Source organism: Lissotriton helveticus, chromosome 10 (genome assembly GCF_964261635.1).
Source record: "Lissotriton helveticus chromosome 10, aLisHel1.1, whole genome shotgun sequence".
NCBI classification, from domain to species: Eukaryota; Metazoa; Chordata; class Amphibia; order Caudata; family Salamandridae; genus Lissotriton; species Lissotriton helveticus.
Window position 1 is genome coordinate 40,095,647 of NC_136071.1, and position 18,910 is coordinate 40,114,556.

The following is an 18,910-nucleotide window of genomic DNA, read 5'->3' on the forward strand; positions in this document are numbered from 1 at the left end:
CTTTGCAGATCACCCCGAAACTTTCCAGACAGCTGCTGAAGTGGCTGGTAAACTGGTTTGGAAAATTCGGTGAATATTTGTCAAACGGCGCCAAAATTATTACGATCTTCCTATGGAAACTAGGCCCTAACTATAACTAACATATATATATATATGCATATGTGTGTGTGTATATGTATGTATGTGTGTGTGTGTGTGTGTGTGTGTATATATATATATATATATATATATATACAAAATCAGCTGCACTCTTTTACTTGACAGCTTGATTACAGTGTCTTGTGCATCTTTGTGCTGTTCACTTATCAATTTCTAATTTTGCTTGCAAAATGCAAATGTCAGTCTTAAATGCTTCAACTACAAGTTCTAGACCTGACCATGCTTCTTCATCTCTATGTTAACAGGAAGCACTTTAGACCCAGTGGTGTCTCTTTTGCCTTAGTTTGTTAACGTTTAGAAATAGTATTAATAGTATTAATTTACTGTCCCAGCTGCAGTAGTTGAATATCTACTTCTAGGGAACGTTCAACTGATAAAACAGAAGCATTAGTAAATAATGACTGGAGGAGAGTTGCTCCATCACAGCAGTTCTTGAAGTAGCTACTGATTTAGCCCCTTAGTTTTGTGCTGATATCTTTGAAAGAAAGGTTATTTTCTTTATTCAGATATGGATGTGATGTTCCTTTTAATAGATAAAAGCTCTCACCCACACAACAGGAGGCATGCTTCATCATAGGGCTTCTCCTCACAGATTATGAACAAATAAGGGCTATAATACTTGCTATGGGGGACCTCCTGCTGTCCCTTTATCTGTGTTAATGATAGCAATGCCCTAATATTGAGAAGGGAAACAATGATAAACGCTAAAACTACCAAATGGTAAATTGCAAACTTTATTCTGGTCTCCAATGTACAGATTAAAATCTGCATGCAAATAATTATATATATATATATATATATATATATATATATATATATATATATATATGTATATATGTATGTATGTATGTATGTATATATATATATTACCTACTGGCGGTCGCCAGTAGGTAGTTATAGTTAGGATCGTTTTCCATAGGAAATCCGCAACATTCTATTGGGAATAACTTTGGCGCCGAATGAGGGATCTGCCTGTAATTTTCCTTAACGTTGCCTCGCTGCGCTCCGCTCCTTCCCTGAAAGTTTCGGGGGGATCCGTCAAGCGGGGGCCGAGATACAAGGGAGGTCCCAAAACGTGTTTTCCCCATGTTAATTTCCATAGGGCGGTTGGACTCACTTTTAGCCCGAACGGCTGAATGGATTTCCACCAAACTTGGCAAAATTGTAGGAACTGGTACCCCGATGTGCCTTTGCTATGTCTCAAGATATATGCTCCAGTGGTTTTTACGAAAATTAACTTTGGAAAAATATATATTGGGCTACATTGGGCTATATATATGTTAGAGCCCAAATGTAGCCCAATGTAGCCCAATGTAGCCCAAAGATGGCCACCAGAGACAAAAAAAGCAAATGTAGCCCAAATATCAGCCAGATGTAGCCCAACTATAGCCCAATGGCAGAATGTCCCAGAGTGTTCTAAAGAACAACTAGAGCGCTAACAGTCTTACTTATGACAAAAGTATGGCACACCTGAAGTCAACTTGATTGGAATAAAGTGTTAACACTTAAAACATTTAATTTGCAAAGGAACAAAATGAGGGGGTTCATTTTGCCATAGAAATTATGATTAGTGGTCAAGAAAGAAAAATTAGGGCACATTTTGAGTGACTTCTCAAATCCTCTTATATTTCCTTAAAAAAATTCTGATATGCAGTCTCCCAAGATGGCCACCAGAGACAAAAGAGCCCAAATGTAGCCCAAATATCAGCCAGATGTAGCCCAATTATAGCCCAATGACAGAATGTCCCAGAGTGTTCTAAAGAACAACTAGAACGCTAACAGTCTTACTTATGACAAAAATATGGCACACCTGAAGTCATCTTGATTGGAATAAAGTGGTAACACTTAATACATTTAATTTGAAAAGGAACAAAATGAGGGGTTTCATTTTGCCATAGAATTTTTATATATATATATATATATATATATATATATATATATATATATATATATATATATATATATATATATATATATATATATATATATATTCACTGAAAAAACCATAGGTTTCACACCAGTTATAGTTAGGAATTAGCATTTAAAAAACCTATTAAATTCACTGAAAAAACCATAGGTTTCACACCAGTTATAGTTAGGTGGAAATTTTACTCGCATAAAACCATTGAAATTCCCACGTTATAGTTAGTTGGACTCCCTATAACTTGCGCGTGCAATGCACTGCTGATGACGTCACATATTACATCACTCATGACATGGTCAGTGACATCACTCATGACATCACTGATGACATCTCAAATGACATCACTGATGACATCATCCAGTGAATGTGTATCTTTCTGAAAAATAAATATTTTTTATATATGTATATCTAAAGGTTGATGGAAGAATAAATGGGTAAATAAATGTCTAAATGGATGTTTTTTTTGTGTAAAATTGATTGGTTAACTGACTTATTAAATGTATCTTAGTGAATACATATATTAGCGAGTAATGTTTAAATATTTAAATATCTGTATCTGTGTCTCACTTTGTGTAGAAGTGGCTGCATGGGTTGGTGAGTAGCTACATGAGTGTGTATATGGGTTATTAGTTGTTTTTTTTAGTATCAGTATCAGTATCTGTATGGTTCGGTGGGGGATATTACTTAGAGCACAGATGCATGAAGGAGTGACTCACTATTTGTATGTATTTTGAAGACAGCATGTGTGCAAGACTGTATGGGTGGATGATTGTGTGTATGGGTGGGTTAGTGAGTATGTGTTTTTATAATTGATTGTTTAAGAGAGTAAATATGTTTCCGTTTCTGTAGAAGTATGTGTAGTGGTGTGTATATAGCAGTATAATCAAGTAAATGGTTTTTTGATACTTTATTTGCATGTGTGAATTTGTATGTGAGTAACTATATGGATGAGTATTAGTGTGTAACAGGATGTATAGGTGTATGAGTACATATGATGAGTAAGTACATGCATGAGTGACTATATAGAACTGTTGGTGAATGAGTGGATGTGTATGTAGATGTTGGAATTACCTAATACGTTGTTGTAATTGGTATTGGTTTCTCCTTTTTTAAGAAAATGTTAGTTTCTATTTTTGAATGTGTGTGTCAAAGGTTATTTTATGCTGATAGGAGGTCTGCCACTTTGTCACAAGGATGTTGTCATCAGTGATGTCATTTGAGATGTCATCAGTGATGTCATGAGTGATGTCACTGACCATGTCATGAGTGATGTAATATGTGACGTCATCAGCAGTGCATTGCACGCGCAAGTTATAGTGAGTCCAACTAACTATAACGTGGGAATTTCAATGGTTTTATGCGAGTAAAATTTCTACCTAACTATAACTGGTGTGAAACCTATGGTTTTTTCAGTGACTATATATATATATATATATATATATATATATATATATATATATATATATATATATATATATATATATATATTACCTACTGGCGGTCGCCAGTAGGTATATATAGTTAGGATTTTTTCTCTATGGGATTTTTGAAAATTCTATGTCTAATAACTTTGGCGTTTGTGGACGGAATTGGCTGAAATTTTCTCTCTATATATATATATATATATATATTGAAGATATATAGGTTATTTCCCACACTCACAACCTGCACAAGGTTGTGGGAACCAGAACAATAACAATAATCTTCCATTGATGAACGTTATCATTTTTCTGTTGAATTCAAATGTATAAGTCATTAGAAATGTGCATGGATGGCTGCTTTTCAGCATTAACTGGGAGATGCATCAACTATTTAGGAATAGCAAAAGCATATGCATGTAGGAATCGCTAATAAAATAACGATTCCTAAACATTCCTTAATTGCTACTCGCAAATTGCTAGTCGCAATTAAGGAATGCTGTACCATTCATTCCTATGGGCCTACAGGCCCATAGAAATGAATTGGAGATTGCATGAGCAATTTGCGAGTACCAGTAGGTACTCGCAAATTGCTCATGCAATTTCAAGGGTGCAAGGGTGTCAAAATGACACCCTGTTGCACCCCTGAAATTTATCTCTGCACATATGTTGCTCAACATGAAACTTTGAAAAATGCACAAAAGTGCTTTTTTCAAAGTTTTAGCAATTTACCATGAAGTTCAACTTCATGGTAATTTGCTACTCCTATTAGCGAATTCACTATTTTTTATACTTTCATGCATTGCATGTAAGGAATCTCAATTTGGGATTCCTTAAATGCAATCGCAATTTAAGGAATCTCAATTTAGAGATTCCTTAAATTGCGATTTTTGCATTTGGGACGATGCATCCCAAATGCAAAAACACCGGTCGCAAAGGGGCAGATTCTGAGAATCTGCCCATTTGCGACTGGTATTTACTTTGATGCATATGCCTGTTAATGTTCTGAAAATATAAAGAATTCTGCCAGTTACTGTGTGATATTGTTTAAAATGAGAGTCATATAATTTATAGAAAAGATTCTTTGAAATCCTAAGCCAAAGGGGTATTTTATGTTGCTGTGTAAAATATTTTTATAGCCCAATATTTCTGTGCTCCATATTATGACACAAAACCAAAGACACAGATTACGAGCGCAGATATCCATAACAAACATAATAAAACATAACACATGAAATTGAAGTCAGACATAGATATACACATTTAAAGAACTAAAAAAATTCTACAAAGCCAAAAATGAATACCACAAACCAGGTGCGCCAGACGACCTGAGCAACCTCCGCCCCATCTCCCTGTTAGCAGCCCCAGGAAAAATGCTCGAGAAACTGATTCAACGTCAACTGAACAGTTTCATAGAGAAAAATGGAATCTTACATGAAACACAGTCAGGTTTCAGGACCGGCTTCAGCACCGAGACGGCCCTTATTGAGGTTGCTGAGTCAATCAGATGGTCCTTAGACGCAGGAGCATCAGCTATGCTGGTGCTCCTGGATCTATCGGCCGCATTTGATACGGTGGATCACGGAAGATTGATGTTAAGGTTAAGGGACACAGGTCTGGAGGACAAAGCACTGAACTGGCTTCAATCCTATTTAACGGATCGCTCTCAGAAAGTCACACTGGGCACCTTTTCCTCCAAACCAAAACGTCTGTGGTGTGGTGTCCCTCAAGGGTCTGCACTCAGCCCGCTACTTTTTAATGTCTATCTAGCCCCTCTCTTCACCTTGATTGCCAAATGGGGGGTCACGGCAATTTCATATGCCGACGATACTCAACTAGTCTTCCCCTTTGTTGAAGTATCAGAGGCAGCTTTCAGCAAAATAAGGGGCTGCCTTCAAGATATAGCCAACTGGATGAATACTAACAAACGTAAGCTGAATGCATCCAAAACGGAGGTATTATTCTTTGGAAAAAATACGCATCCCCCTCCTGACCTATGATGGCCCCCCGAAATGGGTCCAGCACCAGTCCCTGGAACCAATGCGAAGAACTTGGGAGTAAGATGGGACGTAAATCTCTCTTTCTCCTCGCACGTGCAGCAGGTCACCACTGGATGCCTTCACAAACTTAGGAACCTTCGTAAATTTCTGTCTCTTCTACCTGCTGAGTGCCGCAAAACGGTAGTCCACGCAACAGTCACATCCAGACTGGACTACTCGAACGGCCTCTACCTTGGTCTGCCCAAATATCTGGTGCAGCGCCTGCAGATCGTGCAGAATGCGGCTGCGAGACTTATAAAACCAATTCCTTTCAGACATCATGTCACTCCGCATCTGCGCAAACTGCACTGGCTTCCAGTAGCGAGCAGAATTAAATTCAAAGTTCTTACCCTGGCGTTTAGAGCATTAAAAGGCACTTGCCCCACCTATTTAAAACTCAGACTCCCCCGCTACCATCAGGAGAGACATCTACGCTCCAATTCCTTGCTTCAGCTAACCATTCCACGAGTTAGGAAGGCCAGACTTGGGGGCAGATCCTTTTCTGCTGGCACGGCGGAACTTTGGAACGCCCTGCCTCTGGCCATTCAATCTACCTCGACAGAAGCAAGTTTTAAGAAGCTTTTAAAAACCTGGCTTTTTATGCAAAAAACCTAAGCAATTCACCTAGTTTCTGTCTCAAGCTGAAAGCACTCTCCTAGCGCCGGGACACCTCCTTGTGAGGTAGCTGTTTGCGCTTTACAAGCATCAGTATTATTATTATTATTATTATTATTGCGATGTGACAATTTAAAAACAAGCCATCATAAGAAAAATGTGCAAATACATTTCTGATAATTGAACATAAGAATTGCAAGGGTTATATTATCTGGGGGTTTTGAACTTTTGGAATTATGCACTAAATGTCCCTCAAAATGTCTTTACATAGCCATCAACTGCATTTACTTGAGATTTTACATTCCGTGTCAAGTGTAAAACGTTCATTAATTAATAACATCTGTGAAAAGTTGTTCATGTTCAGTTTATAAACTTTGTTGGTGAGATTGATTGCCAGATAAAGCTATTTTCAGAATGTTTCATTTAATGTGATTCAATGCTAAGAAAACCTACATGTTCCCCAACTACTTCATGTTAGTCAAATATACATTATTATGGTTTTTTTTAATCAAGTCAGACGTCTAGGGATGTTTAGCCCTGTTATCTCTGCAATGCCATCTTGGCCTTCTTGGAAACACACTGAATGCAGTTGAATTCTGACAACTGAAGCAATGACTCATTTCTAAAACTTACCGACAAGTTCTGGCTTCTTGTTGGTCATGATCTGGTAGAAGATGTGGTAACTCCTCTCGGCTGAGAGCTGAAATGTTACTCTGGACTTTTCCAGCAGGTCTGTAAAAGGAAGCATTAATGAGAAAGAGTAGTATTTTATTTGGGGCATATTTGATAACATGTATATATATAAGTGTGAGAGAGAGAGAGAGAGAGAGAGAGAGAGGGAGAGAGAGAGAGAGAGAGAGAGAGAAAGAGAGAGAGATTTTAGAGTCAACGCTTACATGTTTCAATATCTGCAGAAGCCAGTTTTCCTGTAGCTCCGAAATGGATTCTGATGAATTTACCCTAGAGGGTAAATAGAGGCTAAAATAAATTCAAGTTTTTATTGCGAGACAGCAAATGACTCTTTTTTTATTTCAGTAATTTTTTATTGTATATAGAAAAAAATATATATTTACATGGAGCATGGTATATACAGTGAGAATTAGGAAGGAAGTAAATGAAGTTGGAAGTCTTACAAAACGAGATGAGTTGTCATTCCTCACGGTCTTGGCATTACCAAAGGCTTCCAGCAGCGGGTTAGCCTGGATGATTTGATCTTCCAGAGTTCCCTATTAGAGGCAAAGTTTCACCATGTATGAAATCGTCTGGCATATTGGGAATCATGAGCAGGCTGTGTAAAAATGAATTAAACATCATTTACAAACCTGCATCTTGTTGGCCATGGCAGGTGACTCCTTTTTCTTGTCACCGCCAGCAACAGCAATTGTCGCAAAGTACTGGATGACGCGCTTGGTGTTCACGGTCTTCCCTGCACCGGATTCTCCACTTTAAATACAATCAGAACAATTAATTGGTCATGTACATTGACATGTTACACCATAAAACATGTGCTTCTTGCAAAGGACTTTTTAGCAATATGTGATTTACTCACGTGATCAAGACGGACTGGTTTTCACGATCTTTTTTAAAGAAAATAAATGCATGTCATTTTTGGGTAGGCCAGGATGAATTTGAAACAGTGCAAACAATTTAAATCAAAACCTTACCTGTCAACATGAACTGATAGGCATTATCAGAGATGGAGAAGATGTGAGGTGGGGCTTCCTGGCGCTTCTTGCCTCTGTAGGCATCTACAACCTCAGGGTTGTACACCGGCAACCACTTGTAGGGGTTCACAGTGGCACAGAAAAGACCAGAGTAGGTCTGTAAAGGGAAACAACTTATTTAGGTGATAGGAACCATAATTTGGTAGTATTAAGAAGAGAGTTTCTACTTTAGAGATGTTTTATGCATTCACAATTATCTTTATTGGTTACCTTTCATTTGTGTTCCTTTTTTTACTAGCACTATTACCCTGAAGAGTATGTGATTACTCCTGCAGTGTGACCTGATTGCAATCAGGTCCATTATAGAATCTGGGACTCTGGATTGGCATTTCAGTGATGCCAGGATCTCTTCCATGCCCAATGTGATATGAGAGTTCTTCCCCACACCCCTTTTAGCCAGCTCCCTTCTCCTTCTCCACCTTTGGTATGCACGATTAACCTTTCGCTTCACAATAGGAGTCTGTGCATGTGGAGTTCCTTAGAACTATAATCTATAATCTATCTGGCACCTTTGACCTAGCTGAGGAAACACTAGTGTTTATGTTGCCCGTTTAGCACTGGTGGCAAAAAAGAAATGCAGAGGCTAGCTTGGGTTTAATCAGGTTTGCAACATGAGTCATTAACGAGGTTCAAAAGGAAGTCATAGGGCAAAATCAGAAGAGTAAATATGTGTTTTATGATAATGAAACCCAGAAGGTGAAAGAGTGAGACCAGTGGAGAAGCTAGTATTATAAAAGTGCACTTGGGTCCTTGCCGTAAGACAAAACAACATTTATAAAGAATGGCATGTGCAAACTTTGCACACAGATCAATTGTGTCAGTTTCTGGACATGCACTGAGTTGTTTCACCCCTTAAGAGGTGATAAATGCCTTACACTGGTCATTGAACGTACATGGCCCAAATAACAAAGCTTTTTTTCCGTAAGTGTGATTTGTTCATAAAATTCAGAAGTTACACCTATGTCATGGGTATGCCACACCTACTGACAGAAAAATCTTAGAGCAAAAGAGCAAGCAGTGCTGAAGCGTCACTGATTTGTACTTACGTAGATCATCCAGGCTGCATATCTGTCAGCGAGGTTAAACAGCACGGAGGCTTCATTCAGATGGGTCATTATGACCATGTCTTCAATCTTGTCGTACTTGGGAGGATTCTGAGGATAGACTTGGGTGTCTTTGACTGTTACAGTCTAGGGAGAAAGAAAGACAGGCAAAGATAAAGTTGGAGTTGAGCAGAGCTGTCTGACTGCATTATGGTGCTAGGCTTGTTTAGTCATTGTTGGTACAAGACTCTTTTTACCCTTCCATCATCGGTCTTCACGGTGACTTTGCCACCTTCTCGGGACGTGATCATTCCCTTAACGAAAAGCGCTTTTTCATCATCTACGAAGCAGGAGTTCTTGGCATCAAAGGGCCTATTCTGAGCCTCCAAGCGTTCTTTGTCAGACTTGCGCAGGTATTGTGCGGCTGGCCCAAACACAGCCATTTCTGCATCGGAAGCCATGGCTGCTGGCAATTACTAAAGTGGTTAGAAACAAGATTTCTGTCATGCAAAGACAAAGGGTGCTTTATTGTCACAAACATCACTGAAACAGGTGAATATAGTTTATCCATTTAGCACCCTCACATATTGCACTTTGACCATAAAGACTTCAGTAGATCGTGAATGACGACACTCTCTGAGCCTGCAGTTTACCTGCTCCGGTTCAAGGCAGTGGAGCTTTTGAACCTGTTGTCACAAGCACGTTTGGCACTCACTGGCAACATGCTAGTCAATTGTGCAGAAAGTCGTGGACTTAACAGGGCTAGACTAGGCACTCAAGGGACACCACCAGCGGCACTAGGGTGGCCGGGTGCAGAGTATCAATGTTAGCCAATTGGGCTAGGGGTCACCTTGGCTAGGGACTGCTCATGGGCAGGACACTCAGACTGAGTGACAGAGGCGTTTTTACTGGCTTGTCAGGAGCAGTGAGGAAGCTTGCTTGGACATTAAACTTTAGGTGCAAGCACTCCATCAGCAGGCTTAGAAGCAGTAACTCTAAGGCTCATGTAGGCAGCTAGAAGTGATCCAATCCCCAGTCTGTGCTGCACAGAAAACAGAATAAATGCTCCCCCTTATTCCATATGAAAGCTATTGTGTACATACAGCTCATTGAGTCAAAACATTCTCAGTTTGTCCTCCCCTGCGTGCCCCCCTTCAAATACATTTGCAAAGTGTACACCTGGTATCCTAATCCCAGTAAAGCGCCCCCAGAAGACACTACATACGTGGATTCTTTCAAGACATTGATCCGTGAAATGGACTTAAGCAAGTAGAACTCATCAAGCTACATACACATTCTGTTGTCACTGGAAGAGGTAGGGTAGGCAGCCCTGCTTGGAAACATGCTTCAGGCCAGTAAAACGTAGGCTAACTCTTCCTCTGTGCTAGATGAATGCTGAGCGGCTGAATAAAACATTGTGCTCACAATCCGTATAGCTACAAGAAATAGCCTGTAACCATTTGCTTTGAATTAAAATAATACAGCATCTTACAGTCTAACATGTCTGACTTCCAGCGAAAGGTCGGGGACTTTCTGTACTTCCAATGAACCTTTATTCTGTAGTCAATGTAAGAAACAATCCTTTTCCTAGGTACCCTGATCATGGAGTACAGCTCGGTGGATTTCGTACCATTCTACTGGATTCTAACTACATGGTACTTACTTAGTGATTGTTTGCCCTGCTTTCCTTTGTTGCATCTGAGCTCTATGTGTTTATTGCAAGATGGCAACCAGCATATTACAAATCTCCTTAATAAATAAATGTATATAGCATCGAATCAGAGACTTTACAATCCCTCTTGGATTTCTGGTACATTTTCTACCCGCTACCAGAGCACCTTTCCCCAATCTATATACTTACAACAACACACAAAACCATTATGTAAACACACACGAAAAATAAGGGAAGCTTACAGTCTTGTCGGATGGTGAACCTGTTCTGTGTGTTTTAAGTAGGTGCACTTATTGTTCTACTTCTATGTGAACACAAATGAAGCTTGCACGGCTTTTCCACATGTTGTTCATCACATTTGTCATGTGTGTGTGTGTGCGTGTGCTTGTTTGTGTGTATGTGTGTGTGTGTGTGTGTGTGTAAGTGCATCCTGCTAATTTGTGGAAACCAGTAGGTATATGAAGGAAACTTGCACTTCGTTGAAGCTTGTGCTGCTTCTGTGGCATAGTTAACTGTGGAGAAGTGTGGGTCAAGTGGAGAAGTGTGGCTCAATGGTTAGAGCGGCAGACCCTGATGAGGTCTGGCGTGGGACCTGGGTTCAATTCCTACCTCGGCGGGTCTTGGGATCAATTTCCTCGGACCTGAAAATTCTCGCCTCGGTGCCTATTCTAATCATGGGTCCCACTCTGCAACTCTGGGCAATAGCTTGCTTAATCTCCACAACGGCCCCAGAGCTTGGATCCCTGGCTTCACATTGGAGGTGCCCAGGAGTGGGCATTTCATAGGGAAAAGCCAGGAGGGGTCCCACACGGTATGTGTACAGCGCCAAGACGCCTCAGGGTATAAGTGCACTATACAAGTACGAATTCATTTCATTTTGTGGTAGTGAAGTATAGTAAACATTTTGTCACTATTTAAAAGCGGTTTTCACTGCATGTCTTCTACAAGGACTCTTATATTAATCATGTGTACAAAGTGGCCATACAGTTGGTAAACGTATTACTTTACTGGCAATCTAGTTAAGTGTCTTTCTGAGGTAGCAGAGTGTTTGCATATCCACCATATGAAACTAAATACAGACAAATCAGAGATGCTGTTGTTTGGAGGTGCTGAAAAATCTTGGAATGATTCATGTTGGCCAACTAGGTCAGGCCCGCACCTACAACCAAAAAAGTGGAAAAAATGTGGGCTTTCTCATCAATAATACAAGTAACTAGGGTTCAAGGGACTTGTTTCAGACTGCTACGCATCCTTTGGAAACTATTCTGATGGATCCCAGTAGCTTGGAGAAGGAACATAATCCACGCTTTAATCTTGAGTTGGATCAATTATGGAAATGCATCCTATGTTGGCGTGGCCGAGTATTTGTTCTCAAGGCTCGAGACTATTCAAAATACAGCTGGCAAATGTATTTGTAATGAAGGTAAAAGGAGCTCAACATCAGTCTGCCTTGATTTATTGCCAGTCTGTAAACGAGCCACAGAGCACCTTATAGGAATGGCCCTATTCTACTGCTAAGCAAAGTACATTTTTACAAATCTAACCGAATTCTCAGATCACCCAGTAAGAATTTCTCATTTTGCAAAAGAATCAAAACACCCTGGATGGGTGGCCGTTCTTTTAACTTCTTAGCCTCCCTCACTTGAACAGGCTCCCCCAGGATATATGCAATGTGTCAGACTTGCTGACATTTAGGAAGCAAATGAAGACATGGCTATATCTAATTTCAGTCTAATCAGAACTGACTCAGTCTAGCACCAGGACATCCCTTTGGGGATGAGTTGCCCGCACAAATACTCAAATACAAATAGAAATACTGATGCCCTCGATGCATAGTGGGGTCATGGCAGCTCCCACTGGTTTGAAAGCATACCAAGTCGGCAGCCTTGCGGGGAAATGTCAGAGTGGATGAATGGCCTGTCCGTCTCTGTCAGGTCCCTCAAACTTTGCTATCTGATATTGAAACCAATCCTCCTGCTGCCAAATTCATGGTTTTGGCTGTGTCCTTGGACTGGCAAGGGGGAGCCCTATGCTCAAATATTGAATATATCCAGTATTCATTTCCCTAAAATCACAAAGTTAAGGCTCCATTTAAAAAAAATAATAATAATCTTTTCTAGTTTTCAGAAAACTTTTTAGCAGTTTTAACTGTTATTCCCCCTCACAAGATCGTATGGAACAGTCTGTAAGGGCGTCTTCAGGTTTTGGGTGTCCAACAATGTAGAAGACGGTTTCAAAAGCCGTGTGGACATGTGTACCAGCTCCTAAGAGAAGCATGTTTATCAAGAATTATTCTTAATAATATGAGGGGCCGCTCAGTTATTGAGTTCAATGTTTCCGGTACCGTAGAGGGGTGACACCCCTGAAAGCTGTGTGGGTATGTGTACCAGCCTCTAATAGAAGCATGTTTAATAAGAATTATTTCAATAATGAGGGGCTGCTCAGTTATTGAGATCAATGTTTCTAGACACTCAGAGGGGTGACACCCCTGAAAGTTGTGTAGATATGTGTACCAGCCTCTAATAGAAGCATGTTTATCAAAAATTATCCTCAATACTGAGGGTCCGCTCAGTTATTGAGTTCAATGTTTCCAGTACCATTGAGGGCTGTCACAGTACATGTCTCAAGCAGTCAGTAAAGAGGGGTCTACCACATTTGCAGAGTCGCTGCTGACTTCTGGACATGTCTGCTGATCAGTAGCATCACTCACATGCTTGGTTTCCCCCCCACACGACAGAGGAGAGTATGTGCCACTGTTGGACCATCATGTATGCTGGTATGCATGTATGTGGGGCTGACACAGTACATGTCTCAAGCAGCCAGTAAAGGGGGGTCTACCACATTTGCAGAGTCGTTGCTGACTTCTGGACATGTCTGCTGATCAGTAGCATCACTCACATGCTTGGTTTCTCCCCCCACACGACAGAGGAGAGTCTGTGCCACTGTTGGACCATCATGTTTGCTTGATATGCATGTATGTGGGGCTGACACAGTACATGCCTCAAGCAGCCAGTAAAGGGGGTCTACCACATTTGCAGAGGCGCTGCTGACTTCTGGACATGTCTGCTGATCAGTAGCATCACTCACATGCTTGGTTTCTCCCCTACGCACAACAGAGGAGAGTATGTGGACCATCATGTATGCTGGTATGCATGTATGTAGGGCTGACCTGCCGCTCTAGCGTCCCAGATCTTTGGAGATGATCGTCGTTCCCAGACTCATGGGACGGCTCCTTCCACAAGAGCACAGGGAGCCTTGTACCTGTGCTGGGTGAAGCGTGGACAAGAAGATCTTACAGGATATTATGACTGGAGTACTCTGACCATATGTGGCAAGTGCTGTTCTGTGCGTTAAACAGGATCCTAGCCCCACTGAGCTGCCTCTGCTGAGGGCTGGGTGTGGACCCTCCAATGCTTGAAGATTGCTGTTGTGTAACAATGCATAAAGCTTTAGTATTCAACCATGAACACCTGAAGCAAATAATGTCTGACATCCTGTGACTTCATGACTTACCCCTCGATGGAACAAAAGCCTTACCTGACAGTGTCGCTGTGTTAGGAAAAAGAAACCTTCACCAGGGTCCCTGGAATGAAAAGCAAAAATACTTGTGTTATTAAGATTATTCAAAAATTAAAATTAGAAAAGTCATCTTCCAGTTATAGTTGCTACTACGCATGAGTGAGTGGCGAGTGAGTGACTTACTGAGGGAGTAGTTTATCAATTGAATGGAAGCTAATGAGTGGGTGACTATAAAGGAGTGAAAGCAGCAGCAGTAGATAAGTGAATGAGTTACTAAGCGAACAATTAAGGTAGTGACTGAACAAGGTACTGAGTGAAATAGTAAGGGGAAGGCAAAGGAATTGTGAAGTGGACAGGTGAGTGAAGGGTGAGTGAGTGATGATGCGGAAGAGAAATTAAGCTAAAGTGCAGGTGCAGAACTCGCGACCTGCAGCTTCTGCATGTCTTGCTCCATGCAAAATGACCCAAGTCCCAGACAAAGTTTCTGCACTTACTTGAAAAGTCTGTCCCTTCAGTATTGGGACTTCATCTATCTTATATAGGGAATTAATCTGCTGATTCCGCACCTGTGCCCTCCCACTCATCGGGATAAGGCACAGCCAATGTAGTCTTCTGAAATCCAAGACACTGTGTAGTGTTAATACTTAAAATATCTGATATAATTCCAACGGCTCGTTGGTGCCAAGTAGCTCCCAGCTGTAACATGAACAGCAGATTTTTGATTTAGAAACGAGAGGGCATGCAGTGCAGGAAGCACGTTCTGACTGAATGACTCTGAACGGCCTAGGCACTATTCCAATAAAATGGATGGATTGGTTTACATTTGTTTTAAATAAGGCTCAACAGAGTTTGGTACTGTTTATTTATATTTATATTTATTTGACCACATGCTAAAATGGGAGCACAATATGAATGTGTCTCATTAGAAAGGTTACCATGTTTGTGATATTTCTGGCTTCTTTTTTTTTAAAACATCTTTTTATCATAGCAGAGCAGAACAGCATTTCGGGCCCGATTCACAGAATTAACTCAATACAAAATCCTAAACTTACTACTTTTGGTATTCACAGAAGTTAGGATTTTGTCAGGAGTGTGCTCCCTCCCTGTTTCCTGTTTAGGATTTTGTCTTAAGTTTGTCTTAAGACAGACTTAAGAAAGACTTAAGTTAGGATTTTGTCTTAAGTCTGTCTTAAGTCTGTCTTAAGACAAACTTAAGACAAAATCCTAACTTCTGTGAATTCCAAAAGTAGTAAGTTTAGGATTTTGTCTTAAGTTAGTTCTGTGAATGGGGCCCTTCTACATTATTGTTGTTAAGTACATTACCAAGCATTATCACATCATACCAAGCATTAACATTGTTGGTCAATGACTGGGTCCCCGTCCCCTTCCCTTTTGTCCACTCGTAGTTGACGTCATCATCAGTGTGACTCAGAATTGATGACAGTAAGAATTGTTTCGCCCACTGGAGGCATGCATTGATTCCCCCTGTATTCGTTCCATTTGTTCCAGATTTCCTCCACTTTTTTGGGCACCCTCTTTTCACATAGACTTCCTTCTCCGCCAACATACACCAGTCCATATCTCTGTTCCAATCCCACAGCGTGGGTGGGGGGGAGTGGGGTCGCCCCCCAGTGACAAGCTATATTGCATTTTGCTAATATGAGACCCAGGGTTACCCAGGTTTGATCTGCTCAACCCAGGTTTGCATCCCCCCACACGTTTAACAGGCACCATCTGGGCAAAAGTGTGAGCACTTCTCCCACCACCCCAACATACATGACACTGTTGCTTGCCAATAGTTCTGAATCACCTTACACGTCTATATTATATGATAGAATGAGTCCACCTCTCCACATTGTCTTTTACAAGTTGCGTCCACCCTGGGGCCCATTTTTACAAGTGTTGTGCATGATATGTACACTCTGCGCAATATTTTGAGTTGGACTGGTAGACAGTGGGCCCAAATGGCTACATCCCTCGGGGAGGCTAGGGCTTCAAGCCAATCTCCCTCTTGCAAGTTTGTAATGTCTAGCCCACATTGATCTTTCAGGGCCGTAAGGGTGTCTGGTAGAATGTTGATTCATTTTCGGTAGGTGAGCGAGATTGCCTTTCAAGACAAGTGTTCCTCGAGGAGTCTACATTCCAGAGGTGATGACTCGGGGAGCTCGGTTCCCCTGGGTACTGCTGCCTGTATAACATGTCGGATCTCTAGGTAACAAAAGTACTCTGTCAGTTCAGGTGTTTTTTGCAAGTGTTCAAATGAGACCATCTCCCTCCCCGTGTGAAGGTCCCCAGCCTTCAGATTCCTATTGAGTCTTATTTGACAAAGCCTTTTCCTATGCCTGAGGCACCTAGCCGTTGAGATTCCCAGAGCGGTGTGGCTTTGGTGAGTTTCTTCTTCCACCTCAATTTGGGCAGCGCGAGTGCCAATGGTGAACCTTCACCGCCGTGGGCCCCTCCAATTGGAGCCATTGTGATTCAGTATTAAGCGCGTGGAGATAGCCTCTCGGCAGTAGTGTCAGCCAGTCCATTTGGTACGCCGGCTCTGTTGGCGGTTGGTGGACCCATTGGTTTACAGTTACCAGTTGTGCAGCCCTATAGTAAGTTTGGACATGCGGCAACGCAATCCCTCATCATACCAACTACGGGCCAGTTTACTGATCGCAATCCTGGGGGAGTCACCATTCCATAGGAGGGAGCTTAGTGCGCTATTCATTGAATTAAAATGTGAGTCTGGGACCGGAAGGGGGTGTTTTGTAATACGTATAAAAATCTAGGCACGGCCATCATTTTAAACAGCGCTGCTCTGCCAAGGAGCGAGAGAGGGTGAGATGTGGTGGACACCGCTATTAAGGCAGTCGAGGTGGGGATGTAGGTTTCAGGCCTGGAAACCCACCTGGTCTGTTGTTATAAATATACCTTGTTAAATCACTTGCCTGATATCGACGGACTAACGGATTAAAGAACCGAGGAGGGAGCCGAGGGAGCCTGTTGTTGCCTGCCTGCTTCAGCCGCAACGCCTCGCCGAACCCGCTTCGCGGGTCCCGCTTCGCGGCTAGGAGCGGTTATCTGGACTTTGGGAGGGGTTTGTTTGCTCTTCTGAGACCGGCAGGGCTGCGAGCGTGAAGCGGTGGACTCCAAGCTCCAGGAGTCCCCGCGCGCCCGTGTCCACCTGGGCTGCTCTCCCTGCCGGCTCCGCCCCCACCTGGAAGGATAAAGAGGCGTCCTGCCCTGTAATCTGTGGATTCCTTGTTAAATCACTTGCCTGATATCGACGGACTAACGGATTAAAGAACCGAGGAGGGAGCCGAGGGAGCCTGGTGTTGCCTGCCTGCTTCAGCCGCAACGCCTCGCCGGACCCGCTTCGCGGCTAGGAGCGGTTATCTGGACTTTGGGAGGGGTTTGTTTGCTCTTCTGAGACCGGCAGGGCTGCGAGCGTGAAGCGGTGGACTCCAAGCTCCAGGAGTCCCCGCGCGCCCGTGTCCACCTGGGCTGCTCTCCCTGCCGGCTACACCCCTTTTGACCAATCACACTGCAATAAAAGGGAAGCATTATCCCCGCTGCGCGGGAGCGCGCGGGAGTGCGCCCGGGAGAAGCCCGGGACAAGGGCGGGACCGTCTGTGGCCGTCCGGGGTCGGACGAGGTTGGGTTGGGCCCGGAGTCCTGGTTCGTTTTATATCCTGTAATACCCCACCTAGCCATATCCAGTGGTCTATTTATAAGTCCTAACAACATCTTTTTAAACATGTCACTAAGATCTGGTAAACAGCGCCTAGTGCACATACAAACCTCAAAGGGTGTTGTCTCAGGTCCCCTCGATGCATTTATCTCTAGAGCTACAGGAATTCTAGAAAAAGAAATAGAACAGGTAGAACATAGACTGTCCCTGGATTTAGTTACTGGGAAGCGTTCCTCTATAGGTGCCCTGGCCCGTGCTAAAAGCCCCATAACGAATGCAGCGTTTAACTGCATTTCAACCTCAGAATCAGAAGTAATAGTTCACGTTGATGGGGATGGTGCTACAATAGCCACGGCCAATGTAAATATGGAATTGAATTCTGATATCAACTTGTCCAGCTTAGAAGTTGATAGTCAAAATTTTGAGGATGACGAGAGTAGCACGGGTGGCACCCCTCCATCAAATGTCCCCACTTTACCCAGTATGCCAGCTTCGCAACAAGTCACCACCAATTACATCTCTCGGAAAAGAAAACATGCCTCAAGTCCACAGGGAGACAAGGAACAAAAACAACCCAAAATAGACTATGTCAATAGGACTAGCCCCTCTCACTCACAGATCAATCCCGAACTCCCAATAGTGTATTGCCCCTCACTAGCTCATTCTGGGTCCTCTAACCCTTGTCCAACGTGTTTTAGCAGCGACGATGTTTTGTTGGCCAAGATGGAAACAATGTTTCAAACCTTATTGCTCCCGGTCCTTGAAATAACAAGGATAATGTCCGCTAAAATAGATGTCTTGGAAGCGGCAGCTAATATCAACATGGACCTTCTGCACAAACTTACATCTTCCAGTCCCAGGACAGGGGGTCCTAATTCCGCAGGGGGTGTCAACCAAAAAGGGGGGACAGCCACAATATTACCCGTAGGGACATCAACCAGCCACAATATTAAGAAGCAAAATCCGGGGGCAAAATCGGCAGCACCTACATCGATCACTGCCAGTAGAGCATATAACCATAAAACATCGAAAGCCAAACACCCATTGGTTCCTAAAAACGTGCCAGTAAAACAACACTTAGAGAATGGCCCGTCACAACAAATTAATAATACCACAGT

General features: G+C 42.3%; 1 protein-coding gene across 1 annotated transcript in view; it reads right to left on the bottom strand.

Annotated features, from left to right (window-relative positions):
* The window catches only part of LOC144785334 (uncharacterized), a 148,558-nt gene extending 139,158 nt beyond the window's left edge, over positions 1-9,400 (bottom strand). The window contains exons 1-8 of the mRNA XM_078664298.1: positions 9,180-9,400; positions 8,926-9,069; positions 7,820-7,976; positions 7,705-7,732; positions 7,478-7,598; positions 7,289-7,381; positions 7,052-7,115; positions 6,789-6,887 (exon numbers count right to left, since the gene is read on the bottom strand). Coding sequence (XP_078520424.1) covers positions 6,789-6,887; positions 7,052-7,115; positions 7,289-7,381; positions 7,478-7,598; positions 7,705-7,732; positions 7,820-7,976; positions 8,926-9,069; positions 9,180-9,383 — 910 coding nt within the window. The 5' untranslated portion in view covers positions 9,384-9,400. The remainder of the gene's footprint in view (positions 1-6,788; positions 6,888-7,051; positions 7,116-7,288; positions 7,382-7,477; positions 7,599-7,704; positions 7,733-7,819; positions 7,977-8,925; positions 9,070-9,179) is intronic.
* Positions 9,401-18,910: the final 9,510 nt, after the last annotated feature.